The sequence below is a fragment of the Haemorhous mexicanus genome, chromosome 7, assembly GCF_027477595.1.
Source record: "Haemorhous mexicanus isolate bHaeMex1 chromosome 7, bHaeMex1.pri, whole genome shotgun sequence".
Classification (NCBI taxonomy): domain Eukaryota; kingdom Metazoa; phylum Chordata; class Aves; order Passeriformes; family Fringillidae; genus Haemorhous; species Haemorhous mexicanus.
In genome coordinates, this window is record NC_082347.1 from 14,079,988 (window position 1) to 14,103,829 (window position 23,842).

General features: G+C 38.7%; 1 protein-coding gene across 7 annotated transcripts in view; it reads left to right on the forward strand.

Annotated features, from left to right (window-relative positions):
- The first annotated feature begins 1,349 nt into the window (after positions 1-1,349).
- Positions 1,350-23,842, forward strand: part of FAM13C (family with sequence similarity 13 member C) — an 89,321-nt gene continuing 66,828 nt past the window's right edge. For 4 of the 7 annotated variants that reach the window (XM_059851149.1, XM_059851154.1, XM_059851153.1 and 1 more), the window contains exons 1-2: positions 1,352-1,510; positions 7,537-7,583. In XM_059851149.1, the coding sequence (XP_059707132.1) occupies positions 1,484-1,510; positions 7,537-7,583 (74 nt within the window). In that variant the 5' untranslated portion in view covers positions 1,352-1,483. Of the gene's footprint in view, positions 1,511-7,536; positions 7,584-23,842 lie in introns of all 7 variants that reach the window. The other 3 variants (XM_059851150.1, XM_059851156.1, XM_059851157.1) reach the window with 2 other exon arrangements.

Genomic DNA, 23,842 nt, shown 5'->3' on the forward strand with positions numbered 1-23,842 from the left:
TTCTGAACAGGAGTCTAAATAAACAGAATTTTTCTGCCTTTTTTGAAAGCTCACACACAGAAATCCTGAAGCTTATTTCAAAGAAGGCTGAATTTTTATCTAGTTACAGCCAGATACTAAATTTCAGGGAGGGGTTCTAATGGAAGGAAAGAGGAATTGGGGTCTCAAATGGAAGATTTACGGGAAATTCTCTTTTCTTTATTTACTTTGAAATACTTACAGGATGGAAATAGGGTTTTTTTCTCAATTCTCTGTCTGTTGATTTTTTAACATAGAAAGACAAATCTGGAAAGCATATGATGATGACGACTTAGAAATAATTGGATTATTAGCATCAGTTACTATCAAAGTTTTATAAAAATAGCTACAGAGGTGGCTGAATTGTTATGGATGATCATATATAAAATGCCTTTTTGGGAGGGTATAGTAGAAGCATTAGCTGCCATTAGATTTACAAAGTCACAACTTCTGGATGCCTTTAGTTTTTATTTTTTTAACATGTATATTGAATTTAAATGCTCAGTTCAAACTTGTGTTTGGAAGGTCAGTATCTGCAATGCTGTGTCATGTGCAGGTGAGCCCACAGCCTCACCTGTCTGTCTGGTACTTCCACTTCCCTGGTGCACGCAGGTGCAGCAATGTGGGGAACTCTTTGCCAGTTGCTTCCTAGCTGGGCTGAGCACTGGGAGCTCTGTGAATGTGCTGGCAGTACCAGAGATTCTGCCTGCTAAGCTGGAACCAGCACAAGTTCCATTTGAGGCCGGTGCTTTGTCTCAAGGGGTGCTACTTCAAAGGTGTCTTTGGTTTCCAGAGACTGCCTCTGGCTGGATAATATTTCAGTGTAAAGATAACATCATCAGAGATAAGAATAAGGAAATGATGAATGAACCTGTTTATTCTTGGGTTATTGCTGTTTGTTTTCCCAGGGCTGGAACATACAGTTAAGAGGAATTTCAGAATGAAATCTTGCTTACTAAATCTGCTGCAGAGCTGGCAGGAACTGATAGAAGAGAGGGCAGGGCTCTGCCTTAAATCCTTCTCCTTTGTGCATTTTTTTCCCCCTTCCTAGGTGAAATCCTGTCTTCATCCACCTCTGTCTTTCTGTTTTAATAACATGCTGCAGTAGGAATCTCAGGCTGATGGGGAAAATGTGACCCAGTGTATCTGCAGTGCAGAGAAAGCAGGAGTCTGTTTCCCTTGGCCTGTTTTCCATTTGCCAGTTCCCAGTATGTCTTTATATCATCAGTGGAAATATTAGGAGGAAACCAAGCAATCACTACTGAATGCACTGATCTGCACAATTAGTCTTCAAATAAATCAGGATGCCTGCTCAATCTTTTACATTCAGTGCACATGGCAAAAGCTGATGTGTAACAAGGCCATTTGATGAGACCTGCATACAAAAGCAACAGTAAAGGAGACACCAATCTGCAGAACAAAACTGAAAAAAATTCCTACCATATGTTCAGCACCAGTGAGAAAAATGAGCCATTTATTCCCCAGTCCAAAAGTAAGTTTATAACTCTCTTTATGAACTTGTTTTTCTGGATCCAAACGTAATAAAATGCAACCCATAATTTGTTAACTGCTCACAATTGCACCTGACTGCATGAAAAATATTTCTAAGGTCTTGAAAGAGCCTGTAAGAATCAGAGAAGGACCAAAAAGCACAAAGAAAATCACAATAATAAAACAATTAAAAGGCAATAACTTTTAAAATAATTGGGGAAGTATTTAAATTAAGAAATAATCTCAATTCCCATTTCCTGGGAATGTGCACTGTGCAAGGAAATAGAAGGTAATTATGCTAAGAAGACCTGTGGTAAAATCTTTAATTATAATCATTCAGAGAGAAGTTAATTAAAAGCACATCTTTAATGTAGCAGAATGGTTTTCCCCATGTGCCACCATTTGGGACTGACTCTCTTCTGCCCTCTCTGTTATTTAACTTAAATAGTTACAAATAGCTCTGAATGCAGTTCTAATTTTCTCTTATCTGCTGAACAATGGCTTGTGTTCCAGGAGGGGTTGTGCAGAAGGCTGTAGCCTTTTCTATTTTGCAGGAAAAGAAATAGCCCCTCTCCATCCTTACTGCTGTGTAAAGAAGTTACAGGAGTAACTGCAAAATTTGAATTTACAGGTTTTCTGGGAGCTGGCCTTAGCCTTTTTGCTGCTGTTTTCCACCCCCATGTGGATCCCAGGTGTGCTGGACAGGACTGATGTCCTTGTTGGTGGCCAGTCTGCTGACACACCTGTCTCCACAAGCTGCTGCTTTGGCACTGCACTCGCAGCAGCTGCCACCCTGCCTGAGCTCTGTGGGGTGGGATGTTTGTCCCTAGAAATAATGTGAGAAAATAGCAGGTGGACATGGAGGTGTAAGCACAGCCATGCAGATGAAGTCTGGTGATGAAGGTGGTTTTCAAATGCCCAGCAGGTTAACACTGCTTTTCTTTAAAGGGGGAACTGTGGTAGCAGTGCCTCCCTGCATCCAGGGCAAGGTCAGGCTCCCACAGCCTTTTGGTAATTAACCAAGATTATGAAGGAAAGAAGAGAGGATTTTCTCCAGATTTTTTTTTTCCAGAAATGGTTTAAGAGTTTCTCAAAAGGTGGAGAAGCTGACAGACAGTGCAGCACAGTGAAAAATCTGTGGGGTAGGAATGTACTCCCTGTCCAGACTCTCTTCTGTATGACGTGTCCATGCCCAAATACTTGGCATGTATGTTTTGGTGTTTGGCGGCTTTTGGTTTTTAAGCAATGAAATTTGTTTCCAAAGCATTTCTATATCTCTTTTCCAAACTAGGCTGCACTAAATTATTGCTAAATGGGGGAAAGGTTTCATATAGCTGCAGGTTTCCTAAATTAGGCTTTAGCTTATAGTGTTCAAAACCAAATCAGCCTTTCCACTGTGGCAGTTGTCCATGTTTCTGGCTCACAAACCCCACTCCAGTAGTGAAATGCATCTTATTTCTGGCCCTTGCTCCCAAAAAGTCAGTGCTAATGAGCACAATAAGACAAATTCTGAAGCTTCTAGGTGAGACATTAGGAAGAACTTTTCAAAAGGGACTGACTGAAAGAGAAGGGGTAGAGCTCCTGAGTCTTCAAAATGTTTGTCTGTGCAGCAGGCAGCATGCCAAAGCAATTGTGTGCTCTGAGGCCTCGTGTCAGCTGACATTTGAGGGAGGTGGAGAGCTGACTTTGAGGCTGGCTCAAACAGTAATTTAACAGGACAAACACTTCCACCCTGCACAGGTTTCATTTTCAAGCTGTTGAGCAGTAGACACTTGAAAACTGTTCATTAGAAGTCTGTGAAGAGCTGGAGGTGCTGGGATGATAAAACCAATTGATTTTATTGGGCAAAGCAGCTCCTCTGAAGGTGCTTTCTGGGCACCAGAGGGAAGTGCCATCACAGACCTGTGGCAAGTCTGGGTTGGGGCAGGGAGGGAGGAGCCAGGCCAGAGCAGTAAGGGAGCACGTCTAAACTGAGGTTTTAATATGCAGCAAAGAACAGAACAAGTAACAGATTGAAAAATTACTATAGACACATTTAATCGGGGTAATTGGAAAGCCTTTTTTAGGAGTTCAGTTTGTATTACCCAGCTCAGTGTAGGGAAATGCTGAGTTCACAGTCATATCAGTTTCAAGAGCTGATAACACAGTGAATAATTGCCTGGTTTTTATCAGCTCTCTGAGAGAAATTTTTCAAGTTAAAAGTAGCTGTTTCTGTTAAAGAATAAACATTTAAACATGAAGGCATCTGAGAGTTTTTACAAATTGTCCACAAAACCAAAAATAACAGTATGTCAATAAATTTTGTCAACTGAGGTAACCTCAGGCTGCTGTAATTTCTGTTCTAAGAAAGCTGGATTAATATGTTCTGGCCATAGAACAAGGGAGAAGGCCCAGTCAAAACCTAACATTTCTACCTCTGCTACTTTTTAATATTTTGTACAAAAGATCCATTAATACATTTTGAGATTAAAGGCTTAACTAATTGTCATAGTGAATAGTTAAATATCTTTCATTTCAAGTTATGTTTGTTTCTATCATAGAGTTTTTCTTTGATAAAATTATGTTTTTCAACAATAAATATATTTCTTAAGGATAAAATGAATATCTCTGCTCCAAATCTCCTAGGTTCTGTTTAAGAGGTGAGCTCTCAACAGCAAATAGCACACTAATATTTCATCCTGCTTAAAATGGAGATAAAATATTTCAGTTGAGTAGTAGAGGTATAGGTTATGTTTATAAGGTATACTTCACTTTCTTTCATGGTAAAACAATTCAGCTCAAAACTTCTTGCTGGTTCACTAGCAAGATATTTATTGCCATTGTAAATTTATTTAATACCTTCTTGATTTTACATGACCTCAGATTATTAAATGTCTATCAGACATAATAATAGCTTTCATAGAGCATAATAAAGCTGAATATCTGTAACAGTGCTACTGTGTACTGCAACATAATCTCAATTTAAAAAAGTGAATCTGAAGTTTTTAGGAACTCTTGTGTGTTACATACTCAGAGAAGAATCATTAATAAAATCAATACATTTATTGCTGAGCTTTGTTCCTCTTTGGAATGAAAATTCCAGCTCCTGGTTCTAGGAAGTGCCAAGATAGCTGCAGAGTAGCTGAAAAAGAAATGTCAGATATTGACTCAGATTTGCTGTACCTGTGAGAAACCCATTGTCTTCTGTCTGGGGTATGTGAACTCTCAAAAGTTGTTTTAATAAATTATCACATGGGTGTACTCTCAGTTGTTGATATTGCTATGAATTTTGAGATACTATATTCAGAAATGTGTGCAGCCTTTCTTTGAGACTTGGTGTTACATCTTCTCTCTCAACAGGGCTTTTATAATTATTTTCTTTTAATAGGAGGCCAGAAGATCATTTGCCATAGCAAAGTTTAGCATAATGAACTTAAGGTGTTATGTCCAAAACACCATGGGGAAAATTTCAGGTTATAAGGGTGTGCTAGCTTTTTTTAAAAAGTGCTAGCTTATCTTTACATACTTTTGCTACTGAAGAGGGAGATTTTGGGGCTACAAGCTGGTGGTTTTATATAAGTAGATGCTGTAAAAAAAGGTGCCCTCTATGCACTGTGCCGATTGAAATTATCCTTTTGCATTGCAGTTTTTTCACTTAAAACAGTACTATCAAATAAATGGCTTTTTTTCAGCGTGTTTTACTCTCCATTCAAAGAGAAGTTTGGTTAAATGCAATATGCAACAACTTTGTGAACCATCCTGCTGTGGATTAGCCATTAGTGAAAGAAGTAAAAAAATTTAGACTCAAAGCCTAACTTTAAAATGGAAAGGAAAAATAATCACTGTGGTTTTGTGTCCTTATCAGGTATAAAATATTTATTTTGCAGATGTGGTCTTTTTTGTGGCTCCATATTCCTTGGCTGCAAGGGATGTATTTTTAAATTTTGAGTGAGTTGTTAATTACAGCAATTTCTTACACTAACTAACTGCAAAGATCCCTGGAGAAATCTCAGTTCTTCTGCAGAAATCCGTGTGAGATTAAAAACCAGTGATGTGTGTTTAGGGTGCAGTGATGCTGTGTGTGCTGTGTGTTCATAGCTGTGCCACTTCCACAGAGAGTTTATTTTCTTTGTTAGTGTTGTAAAGTTCAGGAGGAAAGCACTTAGTGCCTCTTGCTGAAAAGGTTCCAGTGAAGACCATGCACTAATTAAAAGCTGATCTTTCTAGAGGGAATTTGAACAAAAGTAATGCTGACTCTCTAACCTAGGGGAACTGCAGCCACTGCAGGGGAAAGGGGAACACAAATCCCTAGCATAAATCCCCAGATGTTTAACAGAATGTTGGAGCAAGTCCAGAATAAAAGAAGGCAGCTGGGTGGGGTGGGACAAAATGCACTCACTCACTGGAGTTTGCAGGGGACATTCCCGGGTTTAGGATTTTAGAATAACCCAAGACAGAAGAGCCATTGGGAATTCCTGAGAAGGAGTTTTCCTTGCCCCAGAGTGTCTGCAGTGCTCAGACAGTTGTATTGGCTGGTAAATCCAGCACACTGTGATGCTGGAAAGTGAGAAGTTGTACTTTCGGGTGACAGGATAAAAAAGTTGCAATCTCTTATTTACAGTCAGGAAATATATAGTGAAACACTGATTTATGTGCATGTATAAGGGTAGGAAAGCAAAGAAAGAAGATGAAGAGACTTGGTGTTCTAGGTGGGCGTTCTCACATGCCAGCCATTGATCTGAGAGCTCTTGAGCACATTATCTTCCTTTTCAGCTGAGCATAATCAGCATTAGGCTTGTAAGTGAAGGGAAATTCTGTAATTCAGCACTGTGCATGAAATTCCACTTGGCAGGCACTAAGTGCTTTGTGTGTGTGTAAGATTTGGGTCTTGCTTTATTTAACAAGGCAGTTCAGGGCTTGCCAGCCTGCTTAGTATACTGAAGCTCTTGGAATTAGGCACATGCCTGTTTCCCTGACTTGGGACCAAACCAAAAGTTTTGCATTGCCATGATAATTATTCTAAGGTTACTTGAGGCTTTATCAAGGTTACTTGATCACTATTTGTGCATGGCAAGTTCCTCCTGAGCAGCTCTGATTGGATAAGGCTTTTTCCCTGCTACGTAATAACCACAAGGCAGATGTAATTGCAATAACACTTTTGTGTCTATAGTGCAACCTGGTGAATATTTGGAATTTTCTATTTTCCTAGCAGAGTCAGGACAAATCAAAAAGAACAAAAGGATAAAGAGTTAAAAGGGTGTTGAAACTAGAACAGATTTTCCAGTTTTGATTTTACATGTTTTGCTGTCTGGGATCCAGATAACACAAGATCTGATTCCAAACTCTGTTCTCTCTAAAATTTAAAATAGTACCACTGAGGTCCTTCAAAGGAAAAATGGAACTTAGTCTTAAAAGACAAAATCTCCTGTTGGTTTGGGGAGAGACTTTTAAATTCCTTTCTATTTGGCTGCTTTGGTGTTTCTTATAGATGTCTCCTGTCTTGCTGTTTTATATTTGTATCTTCCATTTGCCATAATATTTACTATCACAGCTCTTATATTGTGTAAAATTGTGAACAGAAGGGAATTTAATACATGGAATGCATGGCATTTTTGATGCCCTCTGACCCTTTGGATGCCTGTAAATGACCACTTGACCTTTTCTGTTACCTCTGATCACATGGGTGACCTTTGAGCTCTGGATGATTTCTGACCTTTCGGGAATATTTTCAGCCTGTTCTGACCTTTCAGTAACCTTGGATTCTGCAAGACCATTTGTCCTCTTGCAGTGACCTGTGACCCAGAACTTTGGGGATGACCTTTGACTCCTGAATGACCTCTAGTATGTGTTCTATTAGAGTTCTCTTAGCATGTCCAGCTCCTTCACCAGGGCTGAGGTCTTGACTATAAGAACATTGCAGATGCTTAGAAGAGCCAGAAGTGCTGTTTATCCTCCCAAAAATAGCTAAGAAAGCACAAGTGAGCAGTGACCAAACTGGTCTGGAATTGAAATCCAGCCTTGTACATTCTGTTTCTCCTCTCTACACAGGCAAGCAACACAGAAGATGCAGGAGGGGACAGACTCACATTGCTAAGGTAGGATGAAAGCATTCTTTGTTTTAACTGCTTAATGGAAACTTTTGAGATCTCATGAGGAATTTTTATACTATACTGCTCTAATGTAATTATAGTTGGTTTGTGGGAGATTTGCTGGAGCCTAAAGAGTGAAACTTCTCAAAGTCTTAATGCTGATATGTATCAACTGTAGACAGATAAATGCAGGCCACTGTCACCAGCTGACTCCCCAGGAAAAATGTATTGTTGATTCCTGGGTGGGTTGTTTGCGTTGAGTTTTTTTCCTCAGTATTCCTCTAGTGGTTTATTTTGCTTATAAATCCCTGTAATCATGGGTCTCATGTTGGTGTGACCTGAGTGGGCAGGAGGAACTTCCTGGTGTCAGGAAGCATTTAATGAATTTGCACTGATGTGGAGTTGCACCAATTGGTGGAGATACAATCAGTAAATCGATCAATAACTGAAGTCCTTTGCTGTGTTTCTGTCTTTCTGACATTTATGAGACTGGCATTTCTCAAATGCAAACAGCATTATGTTATGCCCCAAGACTAGATTTCCTTGCATCATTTCTCCAGCAGTCTTGTCTGACCACAGGGACATAACTTAGCAAAAAAATTCTTAAAGGAATACTTTACCCATAAAACTTAGAACCACAGTAATGTCTTCCACCCCATTTGCATTTTGAAGTAAAATACATGGACTAAGCTAATGGCCAAGCCACTGGAAAATCATGGTACACATTCCAGTCTTTAAGATACAGTGAGTTTTTTTCAGAGACCAAGTTTTTTGAATTCTCCAGTAAAACAACTGAGGAAAAAATATTATGGTTCAGAACAATTTCAAGTATTTCCCAGATATTTTGTACTGCCAGATGCTGCTGAAGTATCCCACTTAATATTCTGTTTGCTTTGCCAGTAATGCAGAAGATTAATAAACCACATTAGGTAGGAAATAGCTTTTTGAGAGAATGAAGAAAGATAACTCAAGGTTTTAAACAAAGCCATTGAAGCAGAAACAGGCTGGCATTTCCCAAAAGCTAATCAAATACTAGCAGAGCAATGATGGAGTGTAACACATCATTTGGAAGTCAAAAGTCAAGGGACAAGATTTTAAAAGATACTTTAAAAAACTCTTCTCCCATTTGCCAGCAGACAGTACCTCCCAATGTCAAGCCTCTATCACTATAGAAATTACCAAGTCCTGATGAAACAATAATCTGTTCTTTGAGGGGGCAGCTTCTACATCACAGTGATTGCTTAGGTCTGATGGGGGACCTGCACACGCTCCTCACTCAGTGCTGGATCTCAGGCAGAAATTCTGGGGGCTTTATTTCTACATTTTTGATTATAGTCAAATAACTGGCAATTGTTTTATTCTGGTCACACTGAATTTAAGTTCTTCCTATTGACAAGTAATGGTTTGGATGTCCATCTGGGTTATGAAACAATTGAATTTCAGTAGCTGCAATGAGAGGAGAAATAAAAATGCATTTTATAAATGCTGGAGTATATCATCAGGCTGTGACTGCTCAGCTTGAACTCTACTGGAGCTAGGGCACTCTTCTCAGGGATTTAAGGTCAAATCCCTTCATATAAAGAGTGCAATTAAAGCCAATTTTTCTGTCTTGTGTTTGTGCCATACATTTTGAATTTAAAAAATTGTTAAATTCCCAAATATTTCTGGAAAATTCTTGGGCTATGACTTTGTCTCCCTAACTGAAATTTCTGCAGAACCCTAAGTTCTGTATCCTTGAGATATCTAGATTCACATTTCTCAGACAACTTAAGTTCACGGGTGTGCATTCTTCTACAACCAAGGTCTGATGAAAGTCAGCAAAAGAAAAAAGCTTTTTTTTTCCCCAGGAACTTCTTTTGAATATGCCATTCTTGAAAGCAATTCTTTATTATTTTTTGAGAAGTATTTTCAAGTGGGCTAGTTGCTGATGTGAATTTCCTCACTTGTTTGTATTCATTTCAACAAAACTAAGTAAATGCTGTTGGTAAATATTCACTCTGCAAGCCCTTATGCCAGTCAATAAAGCTGTAAGCCCACCTGTCTGTTACTGTCACTCTGCTGAAGTGAAAATGCACAGTCATTTGTTTCTAGCAAAAGAGGATGAACAAATCACTTGGCCATTTAGTTTCAGGTAGTGTCTTGTCTAAGCATGGACTGGAGCACTTGAGTGAAGTGAGCTGCCCTCCAGCAAGCTGGGGCATTACTTTCATGGAGCTCTACTGTTGGTTTAAAACAATTATTCAATGCCAAGGTCACTTCTGAAAACAGCTTTTAGATGTGACAGTCTGCTCCCTGCTCCCCAAAATATGCACAAAGACCAAAACCCATGAAATCAATATGTAGTACAGAGAGCTGTAGCCTCAGTCTGCTGTGATGGTTAAAATATTGCAATCAAGAGGCCTGCTGGGAGAATTGCGAAGCCTTCTGATTCTGAACCAAAATGTTTGTATTTGGTTGCCATAAAATCACCTTTTCTTTAAATCTAAGCACAGGAATTGCTGTCCAGTTTCTCAGTAAATATTTCAGCAAAGAACGATGCTCTCAAGAGTCCATGATTGGGAAAGGACAGAAAGTCTACCTTAGCTTTCCCAAATTGATGGCCACTTCTGAACTGAGAGCAAGGCTAGTTACCACACACTTTCTTTCGCATCCCTGACATGGAATATGTGATTTGTTGTTTGGAATGTCTTTGTGCTGCTGCTTTTATAACAAAAGAGTTTCAGGAAAAACAGGATGATGCTTCCATTTTTTCAGTTACTTCAGTCATGTGCTCTTATATTCCACAACTGAAACTTGTCCCAGTAATTAACATTCACCAAAATCCTCTTATCATGGAAAAGTGAGGACAACTCACTGTAGGTGAGCAAGTTACAGACTTCTGTGACTTTGATTTTGTGTACCAAGAGCTGTCTTTCATTTACTGTTACACCCTGTTAAAGTAGATCGCTGTGATGCCACAAGATCCCTGCCAACTGATTTTCTGTTATGTTTCATAAAGTCTTAAATTCAGGGCATATCCCAATCTCTCAGTTTAGGAATCAGATATACGGAAATATGTTTGATAAATGTCTACAAAGTGCTTAGCAGGCAGTTTTAATCCCTATATTAAGTTATTTAGTAAGGGCAAATAAAAGCGTCTGTCTTGAGGGACAGATTATTAACATACCCAGGAATCTTGAAATGCTGCATGATGTTTTTATTTCGGAAAAAAATCAACGCAGATCCACCCTGTTAGGCTTTGGTTTTTGTTACTGTTTTAATGTAAAAGCTAATTATCAAATTGAATTAGATTTACCTGCTCTGCTGGCTAAATGTGAGGGTATCTGGAGATACACCCCATGTCACTGTAACCAGGGCAGTGTCACCAGGCTGGCTGTGCACACTGCTAAATGCTGCAGGCTCAAATAGTACTGCTGTTGTTAGGGGAAACTGGTCTTTTGTCCTGCCTATTCCAATGCCAGAATAATCATGTTGCCTTTTGGAAAGAGATGTGCAGAGTAACCAGAGCCCTTGGAGTACAAGATATTAGTGATGCAAAGCTGACATACCTGTCACAGCTATCAAGGGTGTTTTGTCAGAAACTTCTTAGGAATTAACAAACTAGCAGGTCCACCTAGACAAGTCTGAAATGGATGAAGTGTAATTTGAAAGAAGGGATCACAAGGTTGATGTTTCTCTTCCCTCTTTTGCTCACCAGATACTCTTTTCATAAAATATGCTAAAGTGATGGCAATTTGTAGTGAAGACCAAAGATGAAAAAAAATAACAAGCAAAGGCAGGTGTGTGATAAAGCTTTTCATGCTCTTTTTTTAATTTCTGATCTGATATACTGTCTGTACACACTTTAAACTGCTGCTTGTTTTTTGGGGGATTTTCTGTCTTTGAATTAGGAAGATTCACCAAGGTTTAGAAATCTGTGAGTGCACAGTAAGCCTGAGATACTCATGCCTCTTGCAGAAAAATGGGGCTACTTTTAGAGTTTTGCTTGTTTGTTTTATTTTGATTTTGCTATTTTTTTGTCATCTCACGTACAAAATAAAGAAAATTAAGAATCTGGTTTTCAGATTTCCTGGGTAATGAGGTCAATGATGAAGACTAATTAATCAGTAAAAGCTTTTGGCTCTGTATTAGTCTCCCAAAAGCACTTGTGAGAATGTTAGAGAAATTCACTGTTTTGTATGTTTGTCCATGGGATTACCATGGACAATCCACATGTTTGTGTACATGGGATTACCTTGGTGTTAGCTGAAGCAATGTAAAATTCTACATGAAGCTTCCTCTTCTTTGTTTTTAAGGTTGTTTTTTTTTTGTTTTGTTTTGTTTTGGTTGCTTGATATGAATTTAACCCAAGTAAACCTGGTTAAAAGGCAACATATCTGTATAATTTTGCTCTAGCTTGACTATATCAGCTTAATATTAGTTCCCCCCAGTGTGCCTGCACAGCCTTACTGCAGGGGGATGTGTGATGTGGTGTGACAGCACTGTGTGGGCTCTCTCACCTCCCTCTAGAATGACCTGTTTTCAACACTCTTACTGCTACTCCACTGCTTGCACTGGCCATTAGAAGTTTTGGGGCTTGGTTTGTTTGTTTTTGTTTTCCCACAGTAATGTTTGTAACATTTTCTGGATTTCTTTCTGTTTATGCAGTCAGGCTGGTCAGGAGAAAGCAAGTGCAGTCATTTTGGGTACTGCCTGTGGGCATGGAGGGATGGATAGATCCAGGCAAAGCAGACACAGCCACATCTTCCCTGATAGATGAATGATTATGGGGAATGTGATCCACTGTCCTGAGCCAACTCAGCTCTGCTGGATACTGACACAGGGGATGCCACAGGGAATTTTTCAAGTGGTATCAGTGGGGATGCAGACAGAAATTGTGGAACTACATTTTCTAAGCAGGCATTGTGCCAAAGGTCAAGCTTTCATTTCTAACTTTCACTGTTAGAAAGGATAGAAATTAGAAAAAATAAATTAGAAAGGAAAGAATTTTTGAGTATTTTCCAAGCAAAAGAGAATAGTTTTCATCCAGTCTAGTAAAATTAAATCCAGTAACAAGTGACTTGTGCAAAATCCTTGGAAAATGTTGCTGGCAATCATTGTAAATTGCAGCTCAGTGGATTCTTTTCCAGCTTTGAGACTTTGAGACTAAAACTCCACAGAAGTTTTAGGTTACCAGATTTTAATTTGCAAGTGTAATTCTCTGAATATCCCTCATTTTCCCTTAACAGCAGTCATTAAAATTTGCTAACATCTCACCCTTTCTTCAGAGATCATGACAGACTGAGGAAATAGTAGTTTTCTAGACTTTATGCCAAAGCAAAGTTTAACTTAATTGCTGTCAAGCAGTTTGTTTGTCTCTCAGCTGTAAAACAGGTGTCTGTATCTCAGCAGAACAGTGCCACGGTAAATTGAATGAGGCAGGCACTAATACATATCCCTGAGAGTTGAAACAACTGCTTTGAGGATCATGGCTCAGTCATATCAGGCTGGAGTTGAAGTAGAATTACTGAAACTGCTTTCCTGTTGATTTCTTATGATAATAGAAATTACGTAGCTTAAGAACTTTTGGTAGTCTATGCAAAAAGCGAAGCCAGTCCTGTTTACACCAGGGACTATTTTGAGCTGGAAAATTCATAATTCCTCCCAAAGATGGGGTTGGGCTTGCTTTGCTTCACACTTAGAGTCTTTTTCTCCCATCAAAGAGCAAGGTTTCATCACTAGCATAGCTGTGCACCTGCCTAAACCCTCTGGAATGACAGGGCTGCATCTCTGGTCCAGCTGGTGACATACCTTGACTGGGAACTGAGTAGAATCACCTTGGGCAGTAGATAGTTTAGGGGTGAAAGGTGTATAAAGCACCACAGGGAAGCATTGTGTGGTGTGGCTGTCCCTCAAGCAGGTTCTTTCACTCAGTGTACAAGAGCCAATTGACACAGTGAGCTGAGATATTTAGTGTTGCTGTCATTCTGCAGAATGGGGTGTCAGGCATCACTCATTTCAGGATGCAAGTACAGCCTTTGGTACAAAAAGGAAACAAAAAATGATACAGAAATAGGTGATTTGGTCACTCACGCTTATATAACAAAATTAACAATGTATATGTGATGGTCTGGGTCTGGTCCATTATACTATCATTTCCATACACAAATTTCCCTAGGAATGTGATTTTTAGCTTTATAATTGTCTAAACTAACTTGAGATCCTATTTTCAGCCTATCTGCTGCTGTGAAGGCTTTACTTAACCTTATACTCCATTATACTTTTGGCTTGAATCTATTTGAACAATTAATTGTCAATGAAATAAGGGTTTCCAGTACTCTGCCCTGGGGGCTCATCATTACTCTCTTGCTCTGGCACCTTGTTCTCATGGTTTCAAGACCAGCTCACAGTTCCTGTGAACTTTTTGTGGATTTTTTAATATTATATGTGACATCAATATAAACCCAGGGGTTTTCTTAACTGGAGTTAATTGGTAACTCTCATTTGAGTGTTACTTTTGCCAAGTGTGGCTGCTGATTGTATTTCTATTCAGAAATATTTTATAATGGCATGCAACTTGCTGAGATGAATTTGCATGTTCTCTTAGCTCTTGATGGTTCCTATGGGATAAAATTCTCTTCCAGAGAAACCAGTTATGTTAATGAGGGGAAAAAATTCCAGAGAATGGGTTCAAGAGGCACATTCCCAAGTCAGAGCCCTTGTTGAGGAGCATAGATTTCAAATGTGTGTTAAATATACTTTACATTAGAGACTTGGATTCCTCTGGAACTGCACATACCTTTGAGCCTTTTTTCCTTCTAAATTTTTCTTTCTTTTACTGTTGCTGAATCAAACAAAATCTGCCCGTGGTGTGAGAATTGCTAATTGGGCCTTTCAATTACCATAAAATTTGTCAGTGCTTTATAAATTGTGTTGCTGGTGTGTGCTGTAGTGATAGGGTAATTAAAGCAGTTGCAAAATATATAAATAACCAGCGCTTTCTCCATGTGCCGTTCCTCCAGGCTGTGTGTGGAGCAGCCCTTGGCTCCAGGGAACGGGGTCGTTCTGATGTTAATGGCAGCACATTGTGCCAGCCTAAGCAGCTGCGGGAGCTGAGCTCTGCTTTTGGAGCTGCTCCTCAGCTTCAGAGGGAGTTAATGAGCAAATCGTTCTTCACATAGGGAGGGGATGAAAGAAAGAGTCTCCAAGCTGATTTTGTTTGCTACTAAAACAAAGTTAAAGAGCAGAACTCTTCAACTACTTGAATTCATTTTAGCTTTCTACCCTAACTTTAGCATTTTGCATTTTTCATGACTCAGTCTGCATGGCAAAGATGGTATGCAAAGATTTTTTTCCTAAAATGAGAGCTGTCAATATGGACTATTTTAGGTTTTGTTCTTATGGTCAAATATGTTTTTATTTTTGCTCTTTGTGTGATTTGTTATTCTGAGCAATATTGAAGAGCTTTGTTGCTCTCCTGCAGATACATCTTTTAAAATGACCTAGCCTGGGAAATAACAGATAATGTATTTTACAAACTCCTTTCTCAGAAAGGGCACTTAAGATCTGTGGTTTTCTTCTAGTGTGACATTAATGCTGTTTGTGGCACAGGAGGACTGTCAAGAGAATTTGAAAATTAGAGATATGAATCATCATGAAAACAGTGGTAATGTTATTTTCCATGGCTGCTGGTCTGTGATGTAACTCGGGATCAGATCTTGCTTTATTACTGAGAAAAGAAATTCAGTGGAAAGAAGTTCCCTGGTCCTTCTTGATGATTTCTTTGATACCACAAGCCACCTAAGTGTGTAATTAAATTTACTTCTTTTGGAGTAATTTAATAATTGAGAGTAATGGCATAAAAATCTCTCTGCACAGGAGGATGAGAATACTGGTTATTTACTGCAACAAATTTCAAAACATTTCCAGAGAGGATGAACATGGCCAGAAAGGTGTTTCTGTTATTTCTATCAGGTTGGAGAAGAGGGGATTATTAGGCCAATAAATTAATTACCAAGTTTCATGAAATGCTTTCAACCCAGAATTGAAGGCAATGTTACAGCATTAGCAATATTGTGGTGTACAAATTTACAAAGCCTCTGTTTTTTCCTTATATTTTATGAAATAATTAATCATTTACTCTAATATTTCAGCTTCCCCGGATCTGCAGTGTATTGGGTTGAAATGCTGTCTGTTTTGCTTTGGCTTTCTTGTGATCTGAAGATTCAATTATGGTTAACTTCAATGAAGTAATTCAATTAAGTTTTTGGCTCTTTATGAAATAATGAAATAATTTTGGTGGCTAACAAAAATAATATTTGGCATGGATTTTCACTGTATTACAGTACTGAACATTTGTGATAAAATGTTTCTGAGGGTAATTAAAAGGATGAATTCTAAAAGCTTTTGGTATGACCAGTGGGGATTGCTGTGGAGGCCCTTTCTAATTAACAGGGCAACATTTTGCTTTTACTACTCTGGTGGTTTAAAGGCAAATTTTTTATTCTGCAGAGAAGGCTCAGAAAATTTGTGTTACTAAGTAAATGTCTCAATAACTTCTCCTCACAGGCCACAGGCTTGTGCCTGGATGGAATAAGGGAAAGCATTAGTAAAAGCCCAGATTCCTGGTGAAGAAGAAGGAACTCTTTCTTTCAATTTGACTTGTGCATGGAATATTTTAAGTGTTTTAATATTTATGGTTAAATGTGTTTTGAATTTTATGTAGTCTATAATTCTGAGAAACAGCTGTGAAACTTTTCTTGCATATGTCCAGTAGCATAAATTAATTAGAAACTGTGCCCTTAGATACCATCCAACATCTGAGTCCTGCCTCTGCCTCTCCGTTTGGAGCCCGTTGTCATGTGAAGTCACAACAGCATGGACCTGTAAGGGTGGACAAGTATGCACAAAAATGCCCTTTCCAGGTTGTTGGCTACAGGAAGAAGATTTGGATTTGGTTTAAGAGGGCAATTCTGTGCCCTGCTTGGATTCTGGAAATGCCAGTGCTCAGTGGTCTTTCCTTGAGTCTCATTGCCCCTGAGGAAGGTAGCCTGGGCTGCAGGCTCCACAGTGGCACCTGGAACTCAGGTGGGCAGGGCAGAGACAGCCCTGGCAGTGCAGCTGTGGCTGAGGAGGGCTCTGGGTGTGTGCAGGGTGTGCCCAGGGCCCTGGAGCTGAAAGGGGCTTGGACCTCATGGCCAGGGCAGGAAAGGCACCAAGGCACTCAGCTCTCATACCTGGCTCAGGCTGCTGGGTTTGTGGAGGGAGGGTGACAGATCTTGCTCCATCTGCAATTTCATTTTTAAGGTTATTGCTTTTCTCCATGACTGCTTGTTATTTTCCCTGATATTCTGATTGCTGTGTGAAGCAGTGGCACTCATTTACCACGTTTCCCAAGGAATGTTCCATTTTCATTTGGCTTCCCAAAAGCTTTGGCATTTTTGCATCATATACATTGTATGTATTTTTCTTCCAAGTAACATAGCAATATAGAAAAATAAAAGTATCTCTCAAAACTAATGATTATTTGCTTTCCATTCTATTTCCTATATAAGGAGTTCATCAGGAATAACTTTTTAAAAAAAAACCAAAACTTCACACTGCTACTACTTCACAGTGTAACTGCTGCAAAAGTGAGCTTTCTGAATTTCTGTTTTGGTCTTATTTTAATATGTTGAAATGGATAAGTCAGTAGGGGCATTTTTCTTCCTAGATTTGAAGTCCAGTAGTTTTCCGGACAAATAGCATATTCCTTGGTTATTGGAAAATTCATGCTGAGCTGCTTCACATTGGCTAACTTTGCATGTCACCTCTGATGTTTGTGTTGGCTGGCAAAGAATGGCTGTTATTTGCAATTTCTATTTTCTATTCTATTATTTCTACTTCTTTTGACGCTTTCTCTGCAAAGCACTTAATCTAGTAGGCTGAAAGTGGGAGAGTTTAAATATTAAAAGGAAAAGACAATGGTTACATTAAATACAGACAAACATCCAGTCATGCTGCAAAGATGTTTAAAATCAATGGTGATATATAACTTGTTTGATTTTGAGAAATATTTTCATCTCTGAGAAGACTGATAAATGGATAATTTATTCTTTTGTGAGCACAAATGAACACATGCATTTTGTATTTTTTATCTTGGCAGTTCTATGAGGCAGAAAAAATGATTGCAATCTTGTTGGGGTTCAAATTCAGTGCAGAAAATCCTAAGGTGTATTCAGAGAAAGTTCTGAAAAGTTTGCTCTTTATGCTTCTCACTTGGTTGTTCTGGAGACTGTATTAAAATGGTCACAGGAGAGACAATATCCTCACTGAAATTCAGACCATAGGTTTATTTTTGCTGGCTTATGACTATATATTCCTTCTTTACAAAATAAAATCTGAGCAAAAGTTTTAGTTAATCCCTTACAATTGTCAGCTTTCAACCTTTACCATTTGTAGGTTAAAAATGTAATTTAGTGGCAGAGATCCTTATTTGAAGTGCCTACTGCAGATGTTTTCTCATGGATAAGTCTGTCCAGTAAAATCCTCAATGTGCCAAAATACTGGGGTTTTTTATGCTCTTCCCTTAAAAAATCAAATCAATGACTCTTTTACCACCTGTCCTGAAGATAATTAAATTGACAGAGACTTTCAGAGCAGCAGCCAGAATGCCTTTCTCTCTCCCAGTCGTGCTTTGAATTCTGTGTATGGCATTTCTTCTTAATTCTTTGATGCAGAAAGTTTACTAATTTTTTTTTTTAGTTACAATTTTGTATAAAAAGTGCTTCTGTTTTTCTCAGCTGCTCAAACAACTGCATCCCTTCATAGTCCATAGCCTCCTGTGGGAACAGTGTGTGTCATGGTTTCTAGCTTTTCTTGTGGGTTTCATTTTAAAGGATTTGTTCATATGGATAAGGGCTGCCCTGAAAGGTGGTAACAGATTTTTAAAGAAGCTTTATATAATAAAATGGTAAATAGGAAAATTTGCTGCAATGTCATTTGAGAATATTTTAAGCCCCCAGTCTGGTCACAGCTGAGCACCTGGGAAGACCACAGAAGATTTTACCAGGCTTGTAAAAGTGTAAAGTGGCTGTGCTGGGAAAGCAGATGGTGCAGGAACACAGTGGGTGGGCTCCTGGATAATATCCACCCAAAGCACACAGCCCCAGGTGTCACAGAGCTCTGGGGAACACAAAGGCTGGCTTTGCAGTGGTACTGTAGATATATTTGGGCTGGCAGGTATGGGCTAAGGTTGCACCTTGCTCCTGCCAGGGCTGAGATGAGGTCAAGGAAGGGTTGCAGTAGCCAGAAGTGCATCAGACTTATGGGATCTCTAAGCACACAGGCTCCAGGATGGGAGGAGGTACTTTGTCCTGCAATTTAATATATGATGGACAACTTGTTCAGTCTCCCTTCAGTGGAGCTGAAAGGTGTGAGGCAGGCTAATGAAAATAGTATTAAGTGGTCACCAAGGAAATATGAGCTTCTTAGTACTTCATTCTCCCTCTTTGAATTAGATTCATCTGTCCATTTCAGTCTTTTTCCATTGATGACAAAACAAGCTTCATTTTAAAATACACGTTAAAGCAGTAAGGCATTTTTCTTATTATGTATTTATAGAGTGTGTCCATGACTTGATTTACAGGAGAGTTTTGTTCTAAATGTTTCTGTTCTATGTGTCTACTTGTCTGCTGCAGTCTGGTAACTGGAACTGCTGTGAAATGTAAGGAAGAGGGCAGTTTAGGATTAGTGCAGCTGTAAAGACCCACATAAGTTATAAAAATCAAGTTAGGCACTGAATAAACACTGAAAAAAGGAGCCCATGCTGAGCTCCAGCCTCACTATAGCAAAATAAGAAGTGCCTGTGGGTGTGTTAACCAGTTTAAAATTCACTTTATCACAGTATTAGAGTTGCAGCAGTGACCACAGCAGATGCAGTTGCAAGTTTCCAGGAGAGGTATGCTAGAAATCCTTGGAAAGAGCCAAATTATAAACTCCTATGTTTCTTTTTGTGTTTTTCTGTAAAAATTGTCTTCTTGTGTCATACTACAAATATTTTCATATTAATTGAGTGAAAAGTCAAACCAGTATTGGTGCAAAGTATGCACCAGTAACATAATTTTCTCTGCTTCACAATGCTCATGTGAAAGCAGCACCCTGACCACACTTCACAGTATGGTAAGCTTTTTTCTGAGAAAGTTCATTACTTATATGTTGCTTATTTTATTAGCAATAGTCTCTCCCAGTTCAATTTTAAGTTGGCCAAAATATATCAGGTTGTTATAGCCTGGACATCAGACTGAGATATTCATGTTTATCTGAAAGTGAGTACTCATACCATCAACATCTTTTATGAGAAGGTTGCCATTTTTGCCTAATTTTAGGGTGGACATTTGAGACATTTGGTGCTTAGACTGTTCTTTGTCATCTGAAATGCTACTGGAATACCCCAAGTGTCTATCTTACTTGCCTGGTCAGCACAGGCAGCTGAGTTGGTCACTGACTGTCCATCAAATAAGAGTGTTCAGGGGAATTTAAATTTCTCATGAGGAGACGGCATTTTTGTTGCTTAATAGCCAGATATTTCAAAATTCTATTTAATCTTTCTTTTCAACTGCATAGGAGCTCTGGGATCTTCCTGAAGTCTCCCTTTCATACCCTGGCATAGATCACAAGGATAGATTTATCCATCTATGTCTGTCTTGGACTTCTTGTTTTGGGCATTCTTAATGTCATTATATCTTGCTGGTCAGGACAAAAATAGTTATTTTAGTCAGACAGATTCTTTCTCATGTTCCTGCTGACTAGGAAGGAACAGTTTTATAAGGGAGGGAGAGGGTTTCATTGTCTTTTTGCCAAATTTGAGAGATGATATTGACATTTCTGAGCACTGATCAGTTCTGGCTTTTGTTATACTATTGTTCCTTATGTCAAATACTGGCATTTAGACATATGTCAATACCTTCTGTTTATTTGCAGCTTTGTGTATATTAAGATGGAGATAATATTTCAGCTCTTAGTGAAGCCTAAAAAAATTGTTTAAATGTTGGAGCTGTGTTTTACTGTTGCATCTTTTCTAATGCTGTTAAGATTGCTGTGGTTGGCTGAAGTACAAATCCCATTAACAACAACAGCAATTTCACACCTCAGGCACCGGTTCAGCCTTTCACAGGATCAGTGCATGTGCATCAATTCACACTGCAAGTGTGATCCAGGTGACCAAAAGCTGGGCCATCTCCTCTTTCCTCTGCATTATCTTCAGGGAGTTCAGAAAAACCAGTGCACTGGGGGATCCTTGGGTGGACAATTGTCCTGTGGCAACAAATAAATAGCTGCTATTATGTATTATTTCTCATGGCCCACCTAAGCAGTGCTGAGGGGCAAACTGTGCATGTTTTACTGCTGGGTTCAGTGTCTTACTCTGCCTGGCCACTGCCTTTCAGAGAGGGTCAAGGTAGTGGTGGGGGAGGAAGGCTGGGTTACTACTTCTACTGGCTGGCTTTTCAACCAGTTGGAAAATGCAGGAAACTAAATTTTTAGAGACAAAGTTTTGAGGCGTTATGTTTCTTGCTTCTCAGAATCTGAGGTTGGTTTGGTGAGTGTATCCACAGGGAGATATGAGGGATATGATATGTTTCTCACTCATATGAGAAACAGACTGCACAAAAGGAAAGATTTTTGATATGCCTATTTTTAGGCAGTTTCCTATCCTGATTGAGGCAATATTTTGTCTGGTTTTCTTAAGAGCTAAAAATTATCTCTCCATGGCATGGTTGCCCCCTGCAAAGGCTCTTTCTGTACTGTTCCAAGCTCGAGGAGTTCAAAACCTTCTGAAAGTTTCTAAAATGGCATCTAAAACTAAGGCAATAAAACAGATGCTCATTAAAAAACTAGACATTTGATAACACAGTGGGGCAGGAATGCCTGATGTAGGTGTCTGTCAGTTGGAGGCTGTTAAATCACACTTGATGCCAAAAGGGGCCCAAAGTCACTGAATTAATGAGAATCATTTCAGTATCCTCAGGCCACACTCAGAAGCCAAGTGCCCCTCACTGGGCCAGGCTGCTGAGTGGCAGCGATTCACCCGTGCACATCATTCTCTGATTTCTGCCAATGCAATTTCAAGGAATATTTACTACATGCTATCAATTATTGTATTTCTGTCTTGCTTAAAAAAGAAATACAGAGGCAAACTTAATTTAGCCAATGAATTGCCCAAGACAAGAAATGAAGATGATATTTCAGTCTGCCAATAAATAAATAGAAAAGAGGAGGCTGAAGACACAGAGGGTGTCAGCACCTTCAGGTGAGCATAGAGGGATCCATAAACCCATGGTTAGTTCTGGGCTGCTTTGCTAGGGGACTGAGGTGCCACAGACACATTTTTTGGGGTACTTATCATGAGATATTCCAAAAAAACAACAAAACCCCCCCAGTTTGTGAGGTGTTTTTCTTTAGTGATTACTGGGTTCAACATTGCCATAAGAAGTTTTTTCCCCTATAATATTGAATATGGCAATAACTACAAAGATTTTTGAAAGAAACAAGTCTGAGAAGGTATACTCTTCAAAAAGCAAAAATCAAAGTGCATTGAAACGTTGTAGTATACTTCATTATGGTGTGTGGGACTTAATAAACAGATTAATACCTAAGAATAAATTAAATAATTAAATTAATACCTAAATTATTAAGTTAATACCTAAAATAAATTAAAAACTGTTGCCAAAATAAATAAATGAAGCCATCCAAACTTACAGAGTTGAATTCTGTCAAGGTCAGAACTGCCAAAAATCTGTTACACATACCTATATTTTAGCTGTATTTTAGTTTTTCTGAGTGTTTCCTGATCTTTGATTCTTTTCTTGATTTGAACATGAGACAAATTGAATTAGGTGTTCCTGACGTAAGAACTCTTCTCATTTCCTTGACCCATTTTTCAGTACTGCCTTGGGTTATTGGTGGTTTTTTTTATCTGCTAACTTCACTCTAAATCTCATTCTTTCTTGAGTTGAGGTGGATGTAAGTTGGCTGAATCATAATTCATGAGCTGTAAAATTAACAATCTATAAAATGTTTCTTTAGTATTTCGGATGCAATGAAACCCCAAATGATCTATAATAAACATAAAATAAGGGAAAATGTGTATCTGCACACATGTTGTCCTGGTTTGTCCTCAAACAATGCATGATTTCTGGTTTTGGTGAAACTAAAATACCATCAAGGCCTGTGCTTTTTACTGAGAACCACAAGGGCTGGAATGAACAACAAATAATTCACATTGGGGTAGTTTCTTTTGTCATTTTATGGTCCTTTTTGTATTGATTCCTGAACACTCCAGTGTCTTGCCAGGTGCATTTCTCACACAGAGGAGCAGCCTGTGCAGGTGACTAAAGGAAAAATCAAGAGTGGTAGTGATGGCATGGGAGAGTGTTTTCCCTGGAAACAGAAGGGCACAACTTCTGTAAGAATTGTATTTGTAGTGGTACTTTTGCACAATGAACACATAAAAAACAAACTGGTAGCAATGAATCTTTCTCTGGTTATTGTAAACATTTTGTGCATACAATTGCACTCCTGTATTTACATAGAAATGAAATCAATTAGGGGCCAGAATGTGAATATGTAAAGGTCAAATTCAGAAAATGTTAGTTTTTAGAAACTGCAAGGAAGAAGAAATTTCTCAAATAGTTTAGGAAGGTTCATTTTGCTTGACAGGAGGAGTTGTCTTAAAGAGTTTTTACTGTTTTGTCTCATGGTAGAATTGGTGAGACTGTAACTGTATGACAGTCAGCACTCTGGCTTCCACTCAAAGGGTAAAAAATTTACTTTCTTCATGGTACTGCTAATAGAGAATGAGGCACTTTTTGAAGCACTTTTGAGGCACTTTTTGATGTGAACAGTTTCACATTTTAAATGCAGCACTGGTTTTTCTTCTTCACGAAAGAAAGTGATTTATTTCTAGTGTCATATTTCATGTTCTCTGGTACAAATATAATAACAAACAAGCTGAGGGGTGCATGCAAGACTATCACAAGGTATCAGTGAAATATAAGTAAAGTCTGATTTTATTAGGTCAGGCAGAGATTAATGACTCCAGGACAACTGCAAAGGCCTCCAGATGTCAATACTTATTTTTTTATAAACAATGAGAAGAGGAAAAAAAAACCAACACCAAACCATTAAAGACAGTACTGCTGCAGTTCAAATGCATTTCTTTGTCTATTTTTAAGGAGAGGCATTGTGGTAATACTTGAAAATGTGCAAAATAAATATCTGCATAATTCCAATGTAGATTTAGACAACTG